We start from the raw sequence: 22,884 nt of genomic DNA on the forward strand, positions 1-22,884 counted from the left end.
TTTGGTTCCATTTGTTACACTCTCAGAGTTACAGACCCATAAGGGTCCATTTGGTTCCTGTCCATCATTTAGCTGGGGACCCCCTGGAACCCCCTCAAGTACCCCTGGGGGTCCTCAGACCCCACTTTGAGAACCAATGCATTAGTGTATCAGTACTGTATGAGACTGAGGACGTTACATTTTTTGTCTCTAGTGTTTTTGAGTATCCAGCAAAGTGCTCTATATACGCTTGACATTTTTTAGTATCATTATCAGTGGTGGAAAAAGTACTCAAATTCTTTACTTAAGTAAAAGTACCAAAAGGAAAAGTAGTAAAATGTTTGAAAATAGCAGATCTACAAGCTCAGCCTATGTATAAAACAGGGCTAAAGTGGTGTCTCATAATATCATAATTAGTTATCTGAAAAGTAACTAGTAACTAAAGTTTTCAAATAATTGTAGTGGGGTGAAAGTTATAATATTTGCCTCTGAGATGTAGTGGAGTAAGTAAAAGTATTGGAAATTGAAAATACTCAAGTAAAGTACAAATACCTCAAAATTGTACTGAAGTACAGTACTTAAGTGAATGTACGTAGTTACTTTCCGCCACTGATTATTATTATTATTATTATTATTGTTGTTTTTGTTACATGTGTACAGTTATGTTCTATTTTGCTTACAAAGACATGACATGAGAGCTTAATGTCATTTTACAATAAAAATTAATATATTTTTGAATCATTTTCCTGTTGAGCATAATTTGCTTGAATAAGCCTCCTTATAAGTAATCCATTACAAATCATCTAAATAATCATTTCCTCCCCAAGATTCTTTTGAAAAGAGCAGCTCTATAAGTTTGTAGATCTGCTATTTTCAAATAGTCGATGAATTTAGGTTTAAAGTGGTTGAACTGGGTTTGATGCTCGATCAACTAATTAAGTTGCGGACCCCAAGGACCCCTGGGGGTCCCCGGACCTCACTTTGAGAAACACTGGTCTAACAGATAAATGAATACATGTAGGATTATGTGCAGGAATTTTCCGAATGAAAATGAATGAAAGTAAAATGTTTATTTTCGAATATAATCCTCATGTTTTAACCCATTAAAATCTAAGAACAGTGGTTCTCAAAAATATTAGATCTACAAGCTCACAGCTTGTAGATCTACTATTTTTGAACATTTTTGAGAAATCTTGAAAGTGTTTTTAAAAAAAAAATGTTACAATTCTTCTCTTCTGGGGGTCTCCCTGGCAAAAAAACATTTTGGGATGGGGGTCCGCGGCCAAATGCACATCATTTGTAGAGTGGTGGTAGAGCGGCCGGACTCCCTATGAGCAGGTTGGTGCCTTGCATGGTTTCCTCCTCCATCGATGTGTGTGTGTGTGTGTGTGTGTGTGTGTGTGTGTGTGTGTGTGTGTGTGTGTGTGTGTGTGTGTGTGTGTGTGTGTGTGTGTGTGTGTGTGTGTGTGTGTGTGTGTGTGTGTGTGTGTGTGTGTGTGTGTGTGTGTGTGTGTGTGTGTGAGACTGTAATGCACAATCTTTCTAAAGCGCTTTATATAAAGTGTTATATAAATGCACCATTTACCATTTACCACAGAAAAGTTTGAGAACTACTGGTTTAGCCAATCGGCCTCGGGACTTAAAGGGACAGTTCACCCCCAAAATGACTTTTTTTTCCTATGGATGAGTCACCTCATGGAGACTTGAATTCATGGACTCATTACTGAGACAATAATTTGATGACCGGCAGCGGTTCCGGTAGGAGACAAAGAGTCTCATTTGGGTCTCCTACCGGAATCGCAACATCTAATCTAAGATTCGTGGGACTCATTCAAATGACCACCAGTGAGTCCCGGGACTGATTTCATTGAAAACCTAACAACATCACTGTATTATAGTAGATGTATTATTTATTAGATATTATATTGATATTATAGCTATTTTATTTGATTAGATATGTAATGTTGTTCAAAATGTACTTGAGTAAAAGTACCAAGTATTGGTATCAAAATGTACACTTATTGTAAGTCGCTTTGGATAAAAGTGTCTGCTAAATGACTGTAATGTAATGTACTTAAAGTACAAAAAGTACTCATTATGCAGAATGTCCCATTTCACAAGTTTTCAAAATGTATACAAATCTTTTGAAAATAGCAGATCTACAAGCTCAGCTATTTTAAAATGGCCGAAATGTATATAGGCCTGAAGTGGGCAATGTATTAAAATGTTTTGTAATAATAATCAAAATCTACAAAGTAACTAGTAACTAAAGTTTTCAAATAATTGTAGTGGAGTAAAAGTACAATATTTGCTTCTGAGATGTAGTGGAGTAGAAGGAAAAGTACTGAAAATTGGAAATGCTCCATGCAGTAAAGTAAAAAATACCCCCAAATTGTACAGTAGGCTACTCAAGTAAATGTGCTATAGTTACTTTACACCACTGACCATGACCATATCTAAGATCACTGTTTTAATGTTTCACAATATGAGCATATCTAACATGAATCTAACTGTTTTAATGTTTCACAATATGACCATATCTAACATTAATCTAACTGTTTTAATGTTTCACAATATGACCATATCTAACATGAATCTAACTGTTTTAATGTTTCACAATATGACGATATCTAACATGAATCTAACTGTTTTAATGTTTCACAATATGACGATATCTAACATCAATCTAACTGTTTTAATGTTTCACAATATGACGATATCTAACATGAATCTAACTGTTTTTATGTCAGCTCTGCGTGTGAAAAACAGCCTCATCCGGGAGCTTCTCTAAATGTGTGAGACTTCATCAGCTCTTTTTTTAAACCACATGGACTTATAAACACAACTTCTGCTTTTCTCACGGTTCTCTCTCTGCCTCGTCATTGTGCTCATGTTTATTCATGAGCACAATGCATTCATTGTGTATAATTCATTCATTATATATGTATACAGTTGTGGAAAAAGTAGTCACATTTCGTACTTAAGTAAATGTATCAATACTGCAGTGAAGAGATACTCTGTTACAAGTAAAAGTCCGGTAATTATTTTTAGTACTATTACTTTAATTATATTTTGATGACAATACTTTTGTATTTTTACTCAAGTAACATTTTGAAAACAGGCCTTTTACTTGTAACAGAGTATGTTTATATTGTGGTAGTGCTACTTTTATTTAAGTAAAATATCTGAGTACTTCTTCCACCACTGGATCACAGGTAAACCAATAACCTGCATCAGTCTAAACAATATACTATAAAAATAATAAATAATCTGTACATTGAAACTATAGAAACTATAGGATACCAGGTAAACAAATGAACCTGTCATCTGTCTAAATGACATTTTAATCTTTGCATAAGACTACATGGTCTTCAAGGTCATAGGTCAGTTTTGAATAAACCTCCCCGCATTCATCAGTAGCATTTATAAGTGTGAGGTTTCCCTCTAGTGGCTGTTCAAGGTACTTCACCTCAGCTTGCTTAGTGATGTTGGTTCAGCGTCTATGGTCAGTGGACTGGACGGGGTCCTGGAGCCTGAGGGGGTTGAAAAATGGGTGACCTACAAGCTCACAGCATGGGGGTGGGGGGGGTTTGTAGCTTATTCTGGGCTTGTTTACATAGACGTGTCTGCTTGTTTCTCTCGCAACATCTGGCAACACTGCTTCATACGGCCTCTCAGCGTTGCCATGTCTGCTTATTATAAGCAGACCTGTTTTTCTGTAAAGTCGTTTAATTGGTGGCTAAATGGTGTTTAAAGTAAAACCAGTGGCTCTCAAACATATTCATGTCCCAAAATAATATGTAGGCTTACTTGTCCACGGACCCACGTCTGAAAATATTATGTGTGGCCCTTGTACCAGATAAAAAAATAAAAAAATAAAAAAACAGATCTACAAGCTCACAACGTGCCGCATCGTGAGCTTGTAGGTTTGCTATTTTCAAATGGCCGATGTATATTATGTTTGAAAATGCTCTCATGTGGCTTATAATAGTCGCTTCTTTTGGGCTTGTTTCTATAGACCTCTGGTTCTTATTTCTCTCACAATACCTGGCAACATTGCCCTCCCTCACACACCTGCACCAAACTAACAAACAAACAAACATTCGATACAAACTCTGTCGTCTGTGATATTAATTGGAAATAAAACTGATAACGTACCGTTAAAACACAGAGTTAGAGGACAGTACATACAGTAGAGTTGTCTGTGTCTCAGGGAGTTCAAAGTGATGAAAGAACCTGACAGACTTCAAACAGAAGTGAATTATCTTCACAACCACCTGCTTCAGTATGTTTATTCTGCAGGTGAGTTAGTTAGTTAGTTTACGTTCATTTATCTGCTTTCATAGCATTAACGTTGTCTACAATGTGACTTATTATGATACCTAGAGAAACATTTAGTAAACTATAGTGAGGATCAGATCAGTGAATGTGTTGTTGTATAGAGATGTGTCTGAGTGATGCCCAACATGCAGGACTATTTGCAGAGTACTCAAATGTTTCAATAGTAAAAGTAAAAGTATCAATACTGCCAAATACTCTAAGTAAAAGACCTGAATTAAAAAAATACTTGAGTAAAAGTACAAAAGTATTGGTAGCTAAATGTAAAAGTATCAAAAGTAAAAGTACTAAAACATTAAATGGCAGATCTACAAGCTCACAATGCGTTGCATTGTGAGCTCGTAGATCTGCTATTTTCAATTTTTTTTTCAAATGTATAAACTAGGGCCGGCTAAGACATGATGCTATAGTCATGTGAACACAATAAAGATGAAGTGATTTAGAAAATGCATCTAGTTATCCACTCAGGTATTCAATGTATATATTAGGCAGAGAAACATCTTTATATTTGATGGAGAACTGCCCCCTGGTGGTGGTACACAGTAGGACATGTAATGTTGGTAAACTGGAATTAGTCTGGAAGTACAGTGTGAAATGATCTGGAGATGATATACTGGTATTTAGTTTAATAGGTGTATATACATGTTTGGAGTATATTTATATTAAAGATGGTTAGTATATTGAGTGTTGAAAAAAGAGGTGAGGACGGATCCCGTGGACTTGAATTTGTAGCTATTCGGACAAACCTTTTTTGTAGCATATATAATTTATGGAGATAAGAGGGATAGGTACTAGGCTAGCCCACAATATTACAGTAGGTTAGGTAAGGATATACTAGGCTGTATAGGGTTTTTAGACGGGCTCTATTTAGAAATGGGCAGATTTTTCTGATAATCCCCACTGATTTTTTAAACTTCTTTTGTTACCTGGTCAATGTGTTCTTTCTTTCCAGCTGTATTTTTCATCAACCATTATTCCCAAAAATGGGGTGGAGGCTACTCTACTTATTCCAATACCCTTAATACTGAGTTTAGCTTCCTCAGGGTTGAATTTCTTCCTACCAGAAAACATTATAAATGTAGTTTTTTTTAATGTAAAAAAAAACAAACCCTAAATGATCTGATTGTATTAAACAACGTTAAACTCAATAACATGGCAGCTGTACTGAAAGCTTGGATTATCCTCTTTCTATGTGGACAGTTTTTGTTTCATAAAAATCCACCGTATAGTAGACGTGATGTTATGAGATACTTTCTGTCTGTCAATACATTCTGTTCAGGTGTTTGTTGTGTTTATTGTGTTGGGGTTTGGAAGCACTCGGTCCTGCGTAAATACCACCAAACTGCACACGATGCAGGAGACCTGCATCCAACACCCCGGGCTGTAGGAGCCATGGTGATGACCAGACAGAGTGAGGAGTTTACCGTCCTGGAGGGACACCCTCACCCCCTCCTCTTCATCATAGTCCTGGACTACTTTTAAGGTAGGAACCTTGTTTTTATTATTATTTCTTGGCTGCTGCTACTTGTGTCTGTTGTGTAGCCCATTGGTTCTCAAAGTGGGGTCCGGGGACCCCCAGGGGTACTTGAGGGGGTTCCAGGGGGTCCCCAGCTAGATGATGGACAGGAACCAAATGGACCCTTATGTGTCTGTAACTCTGAGAGTGTACAAATGGAACCAAATGGACCCTAACGGGTCCATTTGGTTCCATTTGTACACTCTCAGAGTTAAATTAACATTGGTTTTACATTGTGAATTGGGGTCCCAGAGGTATAAATGCCATTAAATGGGGGTCCGTAGCCTAATGCATGTCAAACGGGGGGTCTTTGGGTCTTCATGCTGTATTGTTGTCCTACTGGGAGACAATGAAACATGTTCAGTGACTCTGGATTTGAAGGCTCAATCGTTCTGTTGAGGTTATTGTTGAAGGTAGTGAGTTGTGTGACAGGGTACAGGGTTTCTTTCTTTCTTTCTTTCTCTCTTACAATGAGCAAAGCCCAGGGGTCCATATGGTTTCTACAGTGTGACCCTGTCCATGCACAAACACAAGTGAAGAAGTCAGAGTGAAGAATATATAAGTCAAAAGAACGGCTCAAGAAAAAGCATGTATTTCTTTGCTGCTGTTTGTGTTGTGATTCAAGCTGTTGCTGCTAGATTTGTGTTGAATGTTTTGTACTTTTTGTTGTAAAAGTCTGAGGAAGACATTTTCCTCCAGAGGTGCAAACTGACAAATTACATTTTAATCAGGATAATATATCTTTTTTTAATGTAAAAGTTTAATGTATTGACCAGAGCTAAAAACACAACAGGTTTACAGCTTCCAGACATTAAAACAAACACAAACATGCTCACAAATGTTGTTTTACCGGTGGGATTAACCAGGTCCAGCCACTAGGGGGAACCCTCACACTTCTAAAAGCATCTAATGAATGAACGGTTTATCTAAAGCTCAACAGGCATGAGATGAAAAATATATCAATGTTTTTATTGCAAATGCTACCAATGATACTAATGAAGGCTCTGTAACATCTAGTGTAGCACAGTGGTTCTTAAACGTAATTTCAAAGACCCCCACAACTCTGAGTGTACAAATGGAACCAAATGGACCCGTACGGGTCCATTTGGTTCCATTTGTACACTATCAGAGCTACACACCCGTCAGGGGCCATTTGGAACCCCCTCAAGCAACCATGAGGGTCCCTGGACCACACTTTGAGACCCACTGGTGTAGCAGAGTGTTTCCAGTGAGTCAGCACCCTGACTCTGTTTGACCAGAATGGAACAGAGCCTTCATTAGTAACATTGGTAACAACCTGTGAAGGAAGTAAGGAAGAGGCCCAGTTTCTTTACGATATGGCTGCTGTGCATAGAGCCTGTTTACAAATGGAATTCCAAATCAATTACAATAATACGTGAGTTAAAATCCTCTCAACTTTCAGCCACAGATTTTGAATCGGCGGATAATTCTGCTTCTATTTTTCTCACACCTACAATACATGTATCCTATATCTGTATCACTGTGTGTGTGTGTGTGTGTGTGTGTGTGTGTGTGTGTGTGTGTGTGTGTGTGTGTGTGTGTGTGTGTGTGTGTGTGTGTGTGTGTGTGTGTGTGTGTGTGTGTGTGTGTGTGTGTGTGTGTGTGTGTGTGTGTGTGTTTCCCTTGCAAGATCTGGCAAACTGCTCACACTGATTTCACACTTGTTTTTTGATCAACTTTGTTGTGTGTGTGTATGGGGGGGGGGGGGGGGGCAGAATGTCAACATCTCTCTCTCACTGTCGCAAAATTCTTGTTAGGACAATGTGAGATCTCTGCCTCTACATGTAAAGTGTCTTGAGACAACTTGTTGTGATTTGGCACTTTGATAACATTGAATAGAAAACGATTGACCTCTCATTTATGTCAGTGGCAAAAAGTAGCCAACAGTTTGACAGATGTCCATCAGAAGCAGACATGGTGCTGATGACCTCTGATCGTCATCAACACTGAAGTGAAACTCAAATCACTTCCTTTCCTCTACAAATAGAACAAACCACATGTTGTATCATTGGTCACAACGTGGACAGCTCTGTGTTGAGACGTAATGATTGGTAATCATGCAGAGAGGGTTTGTCTGGTAGGTTGGGTTATGGAGGGTCCGGCTTCATGTTGAATCTATCAGCTCATTGTTACATCACAGGTTTACACACTCAGAGGGAAAGAAGAGGCTGACATTAGTTTTGGCGAAAGTTCCATTATTTTGTTGTTTTCCCGTGAGGAAGAGGAAGAGAGAGAAGAAAATGGAGACTGTGTTTGTTCTACTGATGATGACAGTTGGACTGTCTCATGGTGAGAAGCTGCTTTATTCACTATTTAACACATTATTCATATTCACTATTATATCTACTAATCATATTCATATCATAATCTACTAATCATATTCATATCCACTATTATATCTAGTGTCAACAAGTAGTTTATGTTCTAGTAATCAGCTAGTGATCAGTACATGATATCTCTATATCTGACTGTTCAGGAATATCAGTAGAACATGCTGAGTGAACTGTCAATTCTGGTTAATGAATACATTTTGTATTAATTGATGTAAACCTATAACTGATAGTTCAGCATCATTAATGTCCATTAGTGTCAGTCACCAGTTCTAGAATTTGGGAAACAGTAGCCAGTTTAGAAGCTATTATGATAATTATGAAACATCGTTTTTTGTTGTGATTATATTACTTTATGTTTCAAACAGTTTCATATTTCATACTATACAGGTATACAGACCCACTGTGATGTTATTTATTTATCTTATATTTCATACTATACAGGTATACAGACCCACTGTGATGTTATTTATTTATCTTATATTTCATACTATACAGGTATACAGACCCACTGTGATGTTATTTATTTATCTTATATTTCATACTATACAGGTAGAGACCCACTGTGATGTTATTTATTTATCTTATATTTCATACTATACAGGTATACAGACCCACTGTGATGTTATTTATTTATCTTATATTTCATACTATACAGGTATACAGACCCACTGTGATGTTATTTATTTATCTTATATTTCATACTATACAGGTATAGAGACCCACTGTGATGTTATTTATTTATCTTATATTTCATACTATACAGGTATACAGACCCACTGTGATGTTATTTATTTATCTTATATTTCATACTATACAGGTATACAGACCCACTGTGATGCCAGACAGAATGGAACTCAATGTTATGCAGCTGTGGGAGGAACCGTTGATCTACGACTGGTGGAGAAGATTGAGACAGGACTTCAATACACATGGTCAAAAGAGGCAAAAGACCAAGTATTCGAGTTTAGAAAGAATATCTTTCAGGCTGCAGATAAATACAGACACAGATCATCCTTTGATGTCAGTAGTGGGACATTTAAGATGAGTGACATCACAAGGAGTGATGAAGCTCAATATGTCCTGGGAGTCTTTGACTCATCATCAGGAACGGCTATTGAAACTAAACATCTCCATCTGTCTGTTCAAGGTAAAGTGTTACAAGTTGTTATAAGAACTGACATAAAATAATCATTGACAACAACAACAACATATTCCAGTATCGCTCAGAGAGAACATCACATTTCTATTGTTAAGTTTAGTTTACAGTAGTTTAGTGAAGTTCAGTAAAACATTGTAATACACCTTTACTGATTACACAAAGGACTGTTATGTTCAGCGCTGAGAAAATATGTTGAACTGCTGCATTTTCATGTTAACGGTACTTTAATGACTGATTATTGGTATGATTTAATTTATAAATGTTAAATAATTGTGCTTAATATAAGTAATAATAGATTTACCGTAGAGAGTAGAGCACTAACATGTTGAAATATAACGAAATATATAAATAGTGACTTGCACCACATACTATATTATGCTACTTTCAGACTAATGTGTTGTGTCTTCCACTGTGTGTTAACTGTGTGTCCTCCAGCTCCAGTGTCTCCTCCTAAGCTGTCCTATGAGTGTCTGTCCCAAGGACAGATGAGGGTGTCCTGCTCCTGTGAAGGGGACAGTGTCCAGTACAGCTGGACTCTGGATGGAGAACCTCTGACAGACAATCAGCTCCTCTCTGGACATCATGACAACAACACCATCACTCTGCCACTGGGTACATCTGGAGAACTGGTCTGCTCCGTCAGGAACAGTGTTAGCCGTGGTGTTGTAGGGAAGAACATCTCTACATGTCCAGGTGAGACTGAACATGATTGTAACAAGGGTTTTAATGGGAACCATTCTGGTTCCTTAACAATTCCGCCTTAACCCATTAAAACCGGGAACGCATCTGTGTAACCACTTAAACCATTATTTCATACTTTGGCTATTCAAAAATAGCAGATAGATCTGCTATTATTTTTAAATCTCGAATATTTGTGCAAATATTTGAATCTATATATCTTTTTAAATGGAACATTTTTTTACTCAAATCTTTGCTTCTGGGGGGTCCCTCTTTACACAATATTTTGATGGGGGTCCGCGGCCAAATACATATAATTTTGGGGGTTCTTGAAAAGGTTTGAAAACCACTGATATAGAAACATACGTTTTTCAGAAAACTGTTAGGATTTAGAAGACATTTGTAGAATCCCCCAGAAGCAAAGATTTGAGTTACAAATGTTCACAAAATATATATAATCAAGATTTGGACACATTTTCACAAAAAAAAATATTTTTCAAAAATAGCAGATCTACAAGTTCATAGTGCGGCACTCTTAGTGTGATTGTGTGTCTGTGTGTGAGACACACTTTTCAAATAGGCCTCACGGTGGCGCTATAACAGGCCGCTTCACATCTTGACCTATAACTCTTGAACCATGGATTCTACAGTAACTTTTCCCCCCTGAACTCCTTGGCTCATGACACTATACTCCCCATACAGGCATTTCCGCTTGACATGATTTTACACTATTTAGCGTTTTCCTCATAACACACTTTTTGCTACTATTCCTACAGATTCTGTCCAAATCTCACACAAATAGGTACACGTTATCTCTGGAGTCTTGTGATCAAAATGTATCTGACACATTTTTCAGATTCCATTCCGATTTGGCTACGATTGGCTTTCAAAGTTTGCGGTATAGAGGCCCGTTTCACACAAAATGCCACACATCGTGAACGCAGCGTCCCTGTTTCTGTGAAACTTTGCACGCACAACTCCCGTTGATCCAGATATTTCATATTCCATTCCGATTGGCTATAACTAACTTACAAATTTTGCGTAGCCAACCAAAGTTGGCTGGGTAGCCAACCTGGCCTGGCGGAGACCTGCGCTAAGTGGAGAGCACTTATAAGATCTCTTTTAGTACTGGAAGATATCTTTTACTGTGGAACATTGTCTTATTCAGTGTTGATTTAGTCGACTAAAACTATGACGAAAAATTATGGTTGACTACCTTTTTTCACTGACGAAAAACGAAATAAAAACTAAGCTACAATGACTAAAGCTATTTTATGTTTGGTTGCGCTCAGGTGTTGCGCTCTGAAAATAGCAGATCTAATAGCTCACAACGCGTCGCAGCGCGACGCGTTGTGAGCTATTAGATCTGCTATTTTCAGAGCGCAACCAAGTGTAAAATCAGCCATTACGACGCCATCAAGGCACCGCCAACATACATTTTAGTCGACTAAATCAACTGTAGATTTAGTCAACATTTCAGATGACTAAAATATGACTAAAACTAAATGGAATTTTATTTCAAAAGACTATGACTAAAATTAAATCTAAATTTGCTGTCAAAATCAACACTGGTCTTATTCAAAGGTTCAAATGTCATTTAGATCAGTGGTTCTCAAACTTTTTCATGCCAGGGACCCCCAAATTGACACTTATTAGCCCCGCGGACCCCCATTTGAAAAGATAAGCCAGGGACCCCCAATAAGAGAAGATTTTTTACGGCTCTAGCAGTGATTCTCAACCATTTTAATGTCAAGGACCCCCAGTTTGACATGCATTAGAGGCTACGGACCCCCATTTAATGGCATTTCTATCTCTGGGACCCCAATTTATATTATAAAATCAATGTTAATTTAACTCTGAGAGTGTATTGGTTCCATTTGTACACTCTCAGAGTTACAGACCCATAAGGGTCCATTTGGTTCCATTTGTACACTCTCAGAGTTACAGACCCATAAGGGTCCATTTGGTTCCTGTCCATCATTTAGCTGGGGACCCCCTGGAACCCCCTCGAGTACCCCTGGGGGTCCCCGGACCCCACTTTGAGAACCATGGATTTAGATAGCATGTTATTTAGACAGATAGTAGGTTCACTTGTTTACCTGGTATGCAATAGTTTCAATGTACATATTATTTTTGATATTATATAGTTTAGACTTTAGACAGATACTAGGTTCTTGACTTACCTGTGATCCTAGTTTACTGAGACACTACACTGTCTCTCTACATTCTACATGTACAGTATGTGTTTACCAGAATCAGAATCAGGTTTATTGTCACATCACAGGTAAAAAAAGTGGGTGAAATTCGTTTTTGTACATCATTCCCATCGCAACGTTAATTTCCATAGAAAGAAGAGGGGGGGAGGAAGAAGAAGAGGGGTAGGGGGCAAGTGGGAAGGAGATCAAATAAGAGAACAACAGAAGGCCAAACAAGTTATCTACATATTTACAAAGTACCTGAGATAAAGAAACAGACTAAGGTGCCTGAGCATAGCAGCAATGTATGTATAGTATACTGTGCATGATATACTTATGGACGTTAAGGTGCTTAGAGAAAAAAAGAGCACAATAAAAAAAGACAAAAGTCAGTGCGTTATACATGGGATTAAGGTGCAAAAGGTCAGTGCGTGTCCACCTAAAGGTGGACTGACCCTGAGTCACTCTGGATAAAGAGTGTTTTGATGATAAATGCCTACATTGTAAATTGTAATTGTAGTAGCCTACTGTAGTAGGCCTGTCTCCGACTAAGGATTTCTATAGTTGAATCTGATTGGCCAAATGTTGCCTATAATCAACTAATAGTTGACTAATGCAACACCAAAAAAAAAGAGAAAAAGAGATTAGGAGTAAGAGCTTGGCAGTCGACTCAGACTCCCCTTGACTGATTAATGGACTATTTGAATAATCGATGTCAGGCAGGCCTATACTGTAGCTTCTCTTACATTTGCCCGTATGTCCATTTAGGCTTCAAATTCATCAACTGCACCTCCTCCAACGGCACACGGATACCTCCACAGTGGGTGTTTGACAATGACACCCAATGTATGACACCCACCACCCCCTCTGTGACACCCAGTGAGAGTTCCAGTGTGGGTAAGGAGACCGACATGACCGTTAGTTCCTCCACTCACGTCCTCCTAACCTCCACCTCTCTGACCACCAGAACTGACCACCATGGCCATCCATGGTTCTTTAGTAAGTCCCTTCAGTCATTCTGGTTGCACTGTTACCTTTGACAGCAATATTTTAATGTCGTTTTTTTAGTCGTAGTCTTTTAAATAAAACTTCCATTTAGTTTTAGTTACATTTTAGTCATCTGAAATATTTAAAGGAGTAGTTCACCCAAAAAAATGACTTATTTTCTATCAATTAAACACCCCATGAAGCCTTGAATTCATGGAGATTTCTTTTAGTTTTTTATCACATTCCTAAACCAATAATTTGATAACTGGCGGTCTCTCCAATAGGAGACACAAAGAGTCTCCTTTGTGTCTCCTACCGGATAAATTAGCATCTTTAGTATTATCATCAAATTATTGGCTTAGGAATGTGACAAAAACAAAACAATCTGCATGTGATCTGTGTGCACTTGATAGAACATAAGTCATTTTTTGGGTGTACTACTCCTTTAATTTTTAGTCTAATTTTAGTTGAAATATATAAGAGTTTAGTCGACTAAAATGTCTCTTGGCGGGCCGTGATGGCGTTGTGTGATGCCTGATTTATACTTGGCTAAGTGCCGGTCTGCCGGAAATGGCCGATCTACAAGCTCACACCGTGTCGCAGCAGATCAGCTCTGTTTTCGTATAGCATGACACCCACACACAACCAAACATAAAATGACTCGTCTTACTTCTACTGGATCTCTTCTCCAATAGTCTTAGTTCTACTGGATCTCTTCTCCACTAGTCTTAGTTCTACTGGATCTCTTCTCCACTAGTCTTAGTTCTACTGGATCTCTTCTCCACTAGTCTTAGTTCTACTGGATCTCTTCTCCACTAGTCTTAGTTCTACTGGATCTCTTCTCCACTAGTCTTAGTTCTACTGGATCTCTTCTCCACTAGTCTTAGTTCTACTGGATCTCTTCTCCACTAGTCTTAGTTCTACTGGATCTCTTCTCCACTAGTCTTACTTCTACTGGATCTCTTCTCCACTAGTCTTAGTTCTACTGGATCTCTTCTCCACTATTTTTTTTTATGTAGTTTTTGTTATGTTTTTTGTTGTTATGTTAACAAAATTGTCAATATACCTGTAGTCATACTTTTAGTCAGTTAAGTTTCGTTTCTCTATGTGTCCAGTTTAGGAAAAGATGTCTAGCGTGGCTGAGTAAACAGGGACTCTGTCTGTCTGTCTGTCTGTCTGTCTGTCTGTCTGTCTGTCTGTCTGTCTGCCTGCCTGCCTGCCTGCCTGCCTGCCTGCCTGCCTGTCTGTCTGTCTGTCTGTCTGTCTGTCTGTCTGTCTGTCTGTCTGTCTGTCTGCCTTACCTGCCTGCATGCCTGCCTGCCTGTCTGTCTGTCTGTCTGTCTGTCTGTCTGTCTGTCTGTCTGTCTGTCTGTCTGTCTGTCTGCCTGCCTGTCTGTCTGTCTGTCTGTCTGTCTGTCTGTCTGTCTGTCTGTCTGTCTGTCTGCCTTACCTGCCTGCATGCCTGCCTGCCTGTCTGTCTGTCTGTCTGTCTGTCTGTCTGTCTGTCTGTCTGTCTGTCTGTCTGTCTGTCTGCCTGCCTGCCTGCCTGCCTGCCTGCCTGCCTGCCTGCCTGCCTGCCTGTCTGTCTGTCTGTCTGTCTGTCTGCCTGCCTGCCTGCCTGCCTGCCTGCCTGCCTGCCTGCCTGCCTGCCTGCCTGTCTGCCTGTCTGCCTGCCTGCCTGCCTGCCTGCCTGCCTGCCTGCCTGTCTGTCTGTCTGTCTGTCTGTCTGTCTGTCTGCCTGCCTGCCTGCCTGCCTGTCTGTCTGTCTGTCTGTCTGTCTGTCTGTCTGCCTTACCTGCCTGCATGCCTGTCTGTCTGTCTGTCTGCCTGCCTGTCTGCCTGCCTGCCTGCCTGCCTGCCTGCCTGCCTGCCTGTCTGTCTGTCTGTCTGTCTGTCTGTCTGTCTGTCTGTCTGCCTGCCTGCCTGCCTGCCTGCCTGCCTGCCTGTCTGTCTGTCTGTCTGTCTGTCTGTCTGTCTGTCTGTCTGTCTGCCTGCCTGCCTGCCTGCCTGCCTGCCTGTCTGCCTGCCTGTCTGCCTGTCTGTCTGTCTGTCTGTCTGTCTGTCTGTCTGTCTGTCTGTCTGTCTGTCTGTCTGCCTGCCTGTCTCTGTCAGACAGACCTCATGTATTTCCAGGATAACACAGACAGATAACACTCACAGAAAGGCTGTTATTGTGGTAGAGAAACGTCCCACATTATGAATACATTTTGATGGTAACTGACTGTTGTAAAATCACAATATATTACATGTGAGGGTGTTTTTACCGTAATTATTGTCACTTCAGTGATGCTTGTTTAACTGGGCTCTGCCTCGCTCCTGATCACATCACTGTCCTGACAATTATCACAGTAAAGTAAACCCTCTGTGGAAAATGTTATAGTGTTTGTGTTTGTTGTGTTTTCACAGAGTACATCGCATAGTGTTATATTGTGTGTGTGTGTGTGTGTGTGTGTGTGTGTGTGTTAACAGAGTACATGTGGCACATAGTTGGTTCTCTGGCAGCTCTACTCATTCTCCTGCTGGTCGGTGTTGGACTCTACTGCAAGAAGAAGAAATCCTCTGATGTTACTAAACAAGGTCTTTATCACTCATTTGTTTCTCATTTTCTACATATTCTATTCAGTCTGTTTTGGACGCATGTGTTTACGCCCAGATACTGTAGGCCTACCGTAGGATATACTGCTTTCAGCCAAAGAAGTATGAGTTAAGAAATAAATAAATATAATCAACCCAACACAAATACAAGGTAACAGTGAGGTGAAGGTCTTATTCATGTAGGTTTAAAAGAACATAAAAAGCCCGACAATAGCAGCATGATCACATCAGTGTCATTTAGATTTAAAAAGTCAGATCAAAATGTAAAGGAACATTCAGTGTAATTAATACACCATTGATAAAAGGCACAGGCAACAGGCTTAGGGTTTCTTCAACAGTCTGACAGTTGCTAGTTAAAAACTCTGCCAAAGTCTGTGGGTGTGGCTCTTGATGCTAGAGATGACAGATTGATGTTCAAGTAGACTCTATGCAACTTTGATAATGTAGAGGGCCACTTTATTTCCACACTCACTCAGAGGGACACATTGCATAATATACTGTCGGGCCGTTCTATGTCACACAAAAGTAGCAAAAATAGCCGATCTTGTAGATCGGCTATTTTTGCTACTTTTGAATATGAATTCAGATTTTTTTTGTGCTACTTTTTAAAATTGGAATCCTGAAGTATTTTCTTTTTTAAATTTCAAATGCATTTACTTATATTTAAGTGATGTACATGAACTTAAATACAAATACATTGGACATAGAATTTTAATACAAGTAATTAAGCTAATATAGACTGAAGTAATTAAAGAGGGCCATGTTTGGAATCATAACAGCTGAAATCAATAATATATCACTATTCTGATATTAACCTGTGGGCCGCATTAAGTGAAGGTGGGGGCCGCCAGTTGCCCATGTATGGTCTAGTCTACACACTCTGGACATGACACTATGCAGTGTTGCCATGTCTGGTTATTAAGTGACCGTGGGCTTGTTTTTCTGTAAAGTTGCTTGTAAATATTGGTGCTTGTGTTTTTCAGGGGGCTTGTTTCTAATGTTGTTTAAACCAGTGGTTCTCGAACATTTTCATGTCAAGGACCCCCAAATTAATATATTTGTCCACGGACCCCCATCTGACAAATATTTGGTGTCTGATGTTAAAATGTTTCAAAAATATTCCAAACGTTTCGTTTTTTTTTTTCAAGATTTGTTTTGAAAATAGCCGATGCATACAGTAATAAGTTAAGTGCATATGTGGCCTAGTCGCTTCTTTTGGGCTTGTTTTCATTGACCTGGTTGCTTGTTTCTCGCACAAAATCTGGCAACACTGCTTGTACAGTAGGTCACAGAGACAGTACAGCCCTTGATGCTGAGAGCCAAGCAGCAAGGCACTGGCTCACATTTGTATTATCTTCCCCAGTATGACTCAGCCGGGGGATTGAACCCCCAACCTCCAGCTCACTCTAACCACAAGCCCACTGAGCTGGTTTTACCATCATTTAAACGCTCTTCCTGTTTCTCAATAAATGTTTAGTCAGAGGAAGGAAAGTGTCTTAACCAAAAGCATTATTCAACCTGTTCTCTTCTATATTGTTCCTCATGTTTCTTCACTTTATTCACCATGTACAAAAACTAACTTTTCAGTATAATAATAATAATACATTTTATTTATAACACACTCTACATGTTTGCAAATCACAAAGTTCTGCAGGGTTTCAAAACAATGGCATAAAAATAGCAGAGGCAAAAAGAAATGATTCTGCAACAACATAAGAGCCTTCTTTGGGTAAAAAGTAGATCAAAAACTAATTAAGGCATAGAAGCAAAGGACCTAAGGGAAAAAGAGCTTATTATTAGGAGTATTGCCACCAATATTATCGGCCTTCCCACACCCACCCTCTTTCTGATAGTCTACGAAAAAGCCATGGAACGTTTAGCATCACAGTAGAAAATGACACTGATCATCTCCTCATTTGTTACTTTAACACATTAATGTTGATGTGTGTTATATTTTTGTGTGTTTTCTATGGAACAGTCTGTGAAGATGAATATCCCTCTGGGACAATAAAGACTATTAATAAAGGGATAGTTCACCCCCAAAATGACTTTTTCTATGGATCAGTCAGCCCATGGAGACTTGAATTCATGGATATTTTGTTGTTTTTCTCACATTCCTAAGACAATAAATTTGTAGGTAGGTATAGATAGATATAGTATTATCATGGTCAAAGAAAAGCAGAATTTTTGGCGTCATGGAAACAAAATGACATTCTGACTCACTCTAGAGCCGCAAAAAACACCAACATTTACACATTATAATCCCACAGGCCACAGAGACACGCAGTCATGGAAGTTTATGCAATTATAAATGTATTACAATTACAATTCACAATGTAGGCATTCATCAGAGGCTCTTTATCCAGAGTAGGTAGGCAGCTGTTCCTGTAGGAGACTCAAAGAGTCTCCTTTGTGTCTCCTACCAGAACCACTGTAACAAACTAAAAAATATCCATACATTCAAGTCTCCATGGGGTGACTTATCGATAGAGAAACTATCCCTTTAACCATTAGAGTGTTTGCCTGTGAAAGCCTCTTTATGATAAAATAAATAAATAAATAAACAGTCCATTAAAAAGTGTGTTCTGTCCTCTACACAGTCTATTAAATAGTGTGTTCTGTCCTCTACACAGTCCATTAAATAGTGTGTTCTGTCCTCTACACAGTCTATTAAATAGTGTGTTCTGTCCTCTACACAGTCCATTAAATAGTGTGTTCTGTCCTCTACACAGTCTATTAAATAGTGTGTTCTGTCCTCTACACAGTCCATTAAATAGTGTGTTCTGTCATCTACACAGTCTATTAAATAGTGTGTTCTGTCCTCTACACAGTCCATTAAATAGTGTGTTCTGTCCTCTACACAGTCTATTAAATAGTGTGTTCTGTCCTCTACACAGTCCATTAAATAGTGTGTTCTGTCCTCTACACAGTCTATTAAATAGTGTGTTCTGTCCTCTACACAGTCCATTAAATAGTGTGTTCTGTCCTCTACACAGTCTATTAAATAGTGTGTTCTGTCCTCTACACAGTCCATTAAATAGTGTGTTCTGTCCTCTACACAGTCCATTAAATAGTGTGTTCTGTCCTCTACACAGTCTATTAAATAGTGTGTTCTGTCCTCTACACAGTCTATTAAATAGTGTGTTCTGTCCTCTACACAGTCCATTAAATAGTGTGTTCTGTCCTCTACACAGTCCATTAAATAGTGTGTTCTGTCCTCTACACAGTCTATTAAATAGTGTGTTCTGTCCTCTACACAGTCCATTAAATAGTGTGTTCTGTCCTCTACACAGTCCATTAAATAGTGTGTTCTGTCCTCTACACAGTCCATTAAATAGTGTGTTCTGTCCTCTACACAGTCCATTAAATAGTGTGTTCTGTCCTCTACACAGTCCATTAAATAGTGTGTTCTGTCCTCTACACAGTCTATTAAATAGTGTGTTCTGTCCTCTACACAGTCCATTAAATAGTGTGTTCTGTCATCTACACAGTCCATTAAATAGTGTGTTCTGTCCTCTACACAGTCCATTAAATAGTGTGTTCTGTCCTCTACACAGTCCATTAAATAGTGTGTTCTGTCCTCTACACAGTCTATTAAATAGTGTGTTCTGTCCTCTACACAGTCTATTAAATAGTGTGTTCTGTCCTCTACACAGTCTATTAAATAGTGTGTTCTGTCCTCTACACAGTCTATTAAATAGTGTGTTCTGTCCTCTACACAGTCTATTAAATAGTGTGTTCTGTCCTCTACACAGTCCATTAAATAGTGTGTTCTGTCATCTACACAGTCCATTAAATAGTGTGTTCTGTCCTCTACACAGTCCATTAAATAGTGTGTTCTGTCCTCTACACAGTCTATTAAATAGTGTGTTCTGTCCTCTACACAGTCCATTAAATAGTGTGTTCTGTCCTCTACACAGTCCATTAAATAGTGTGTTCTGTCCTCTACACAGTCCATTAAATAGTGTGTTCTGTCCTCTACACAGTCTATTAAATAGTGTGTTCTGTCCTCTACACAGTCCATTAAATAGTGTGTTCTGTCCTCTACACAGTCCATTAAATAGTGTGTTCTGTCCTCTACACAGTCCATTAAATAGTGTGTTCTGTCCTCTACACAGTCTATTAAATAGTGTGTTCTGTCCTCTACACAGTCCATTAAATAGTGTGTTCTGTCCTCTACACAGTCCATTAAATAGTGTGTTCTGTCATCTACACAGTCCATTAAATAGTGTGTTCTGTCCTCTACACAGTCTATTAAATAGTGTGTTCTGTCCTCTACACAGTCCATTAAATAGTGTGTTCTGTCCTCTACACAGTCCATTAAATAGTGTGTTCTGTCATCTACACAGTCTATTAAATAGTGTGTTCTGTCCTCTACACAGTCCATTAAATAGTGTGTTCTGTCATCTACACAGTCTATTAAATAGTGTGTTCTGTCCTCTACACAGTCCATTAAATAGTGTGTTCTGTCCTCTACACAGTCTATTAAATAGTGTGTTCTGTCCTCTACACAGTCCATTAAATAGTGTGTTCTGTCCTCTACACAGTCCATTAAATAGTGTGTTCTGTCATCTACACAGTCCATTAAATAGTGTGTTCTGTCCTCTACACAGTCCATTAAATAGTGTGTTCTGTCATCTACACAGTCCATTAAATAGTGTGTTCTGTCCTCTACACAGTCCATTAAATAGTGTGTTCTGTCCTCTACACAGTCTATTAAATAGTGTGTTCTGTCCTCTACACAGTCTATTAAATAGTGTGTTCTGTCATCTACACAGTCTATTAAATAGTGTGTTCTGTCCTCTACACAGTCTATTAAATAGTGTGTTCTGTCCTCTACACAGTCCATTAGATAGTGTGTTCTGTCCTCTACACAGTCCATTAAATAGTGTGTTCTGTCCTCTACACAGTCCATTAAATAGTGTGTTCTGTCCTCTACACAGTCCATTAAATAGTGTGTTCTGTCATCTACACAGTCCATTAAATAGTGTGTTCTGTCCTCTACACAGTCTATTAAATAGTGTGTTCTGTCCTCTACACAGTCCATTAAATAGTGTGTTCTGTCCTCTACACAGTCCATTAAATAGTGTGTTCTGTCATCTACACAGTCTATTAAATAGTGTGTTCTGTCCTCTACACAGTCCATTAAATAGTGTGTTCTGTCATCTACACAGTCTATTAAATAGTGTGTTCTGTCCTCTACACAGTCCATTAAATAGTGTGTTCTGTCCTCTACACAGTCTATTAAATAGTGTGTTCTGTCCTCTACACAGTCCATTAAATAGTGTGTTCTGTCCTCTACACAGTCCATTAAATAGTGTGTTCTGTCATCTACACAGTCCATTAAATAGTGTGTTCTGTCCTCTACACAGTCCATTAAATAGTGTGTTCTGTCATCTACACAGTCCATTAAATAGTGTGTTCTGTCATCTACACAGTCCATTAAATAGTGTGTTCTGTCATCTACACAGTCCATTAAATAGTGTGTTCTGTCCTCTACACAGTCCATTAAATAGTGTGTTCTGTCCTCTACACAGTCCATTAAATAGTGTGTTCTGTCCTCTACACAGTCCATTAAATAGTGTGTTCTGTCATCTACACAGTCCATTAAATAGTGTGTTCTGTCCTCTACACAGTCCATTAAATAGTGTGTTCTGTCCTCTACACAGTCTATTAAATAGTGTGTTCTGTCCTCTACACAGTCTATTAAATAGTGTGTTCTGTCCTCTACACAGTCTATTAAATAGTGTGTTCTGTCCTCTACACAGTCTATTAAATAGTGTGTTCTGTCCTCTACACAGTCCATTAGATAGTGTGTTCTGTCCTCTACACAGTCCATTAAATAGTGTGTTCTGTCCTCTACACAGTCCATTAAATAGTGTGTTCTGTCCTCTACACAGTCCATTAAATAGTGTGTTCTGTCCTCTACACAGTCCATTAAATAGTGTGTTCTGTCCTCTACACAGTCCATTAAATAGTGTGTTCTGTCCTCTACACAGTCCATTAAATAGTGTGTTCTGTCCTCTACACAGTCCATTAAATAGTGTGTTCTGTCCTCTACACAGTCCATTAAATAGTGTGTTCTGTCCTCTACACAGTCTATTAAATAGTGTGTTCTGTCCTCTACACAGTCCATTAAATAGTGTGTTCTGTCCTCTACACAGTCCATTAAATAGTGTGTTCTGTCCTCTACACAGTCTATTAAATAGTGTGTTCTGTCCTCTACACAGTCTATTAAATAGTGTGTTCTGTCCTCTACACAGTCTATTAAATAGTGTGTTCTGTCCTCTACACAGTCTATTAAATAGTGTGTTCTGTCCTCTACACAGTCCATTAAATAGTGTGTTCTGTCCTCTACACAGTCCATTAAATAGTGTGTTCTGTCCTCTACACAGTCTATTAAATAGTGTGTTCTGTCATCTACACAGTCTATTAAATAGTGTGTTCTGTCCTCTACACAGTCCATTAAATAGTGTGTTCTGTCCTCTACACAGTCTATTAAATAGTGTGTTCTGTCCTCTACACAGTCCATTAAATAGTGTGTTCTGTCCTCTACACAGTCCATTAAATAGTGTGTTCTGTCCTCTACACAGTCTATTAAATAGTGTGTTCTGTCCTCTACACAGTCCATTAAATAGTGTGTTCTCTCGTCTCCACAGGTGCTGATGCTGAGGACCAGGACGTGACGTATGCAGACGTCAGGCTGGTCCAGAGGCCAGGCAGCAGGAAGGCCATGAGGAGGGCAGAGAGGGAGGTGGAGTACGGACAGGTCAAGGTGTCAGGAGGTCAACGGAGCGCTGACCCCACGGAAGACCTTTACGCTCAGGTCCGCGTCTAGGACGGCAGGGTTCTCAAGCTGTGGCCCCGGGGCCCACTGGTGCCCCCCCCCCCCCCCCCTAAATAACTGCTGAGATTTGAATGATGATTTAACAGTTAATATTTAAAACAGTTAAAGGGGCATGATGAAACCCCAGGCTGATTCTGTCATGTGTTTTCCTGTTCAGGTTAAAAACTACAGCAGATTAAAAACAGGGCAGACTAAGGTAGGGTAAGTGATAGTTTTGGTTAAAACAAACAAACAAT

The 22,884-nt window shown here is 39.1% G+C and overlaps 1 protein-coding gene across 1 annotated transcript in view; it reads left to right on the plus strand.

Annotated features, from left to right (window-relative positions):
* The window catches only part of LOC311034135 (uncharacterized protein), a gene marked incomplete at its 5' end in the record, with an annotated part of 61,884 nt that extends 39,205 nt beyond the window's left edge, over positions 1-22,679 (plus strand). Inside the window, 4 exons of the mRNA XM_084041882.1 lie at positions 9,788-10,039; positions 12,988-13,116; positions 15,676-15,783; positions 22,461-22,679. Coding sequence (XP_083898008.1) covers positions 9,788-10,039; positions 12,988-13,116; positions 15,676-15,783; positions 22,461-22,639 — 668 coding nt within the window. The 3' untranslated portion in view covers positions 22,640-22,679. The remainder of the gene's footprint in view (positions 1-9,787; positions 10,040-12,987; positions 13,117-15,675; positions 15,784-22,460) is intronic.
* Positions 22,680-22,884: the final 205 nt, after the last annotated feature.

Source organism: Gymnoscopelus microlampas (genome assembly GCF_963454915.1).
Source record: "Gymnoscopelus microlampas genome assembly, chromosome: 18".
Classification (NCBI taxonomy): Eukaryota; Metazoa; Chordata; class Actinopteri; order Myctophiformes; family Myctophidae; genus Gymnoscopelus; species Gymnoscopelus microlampas.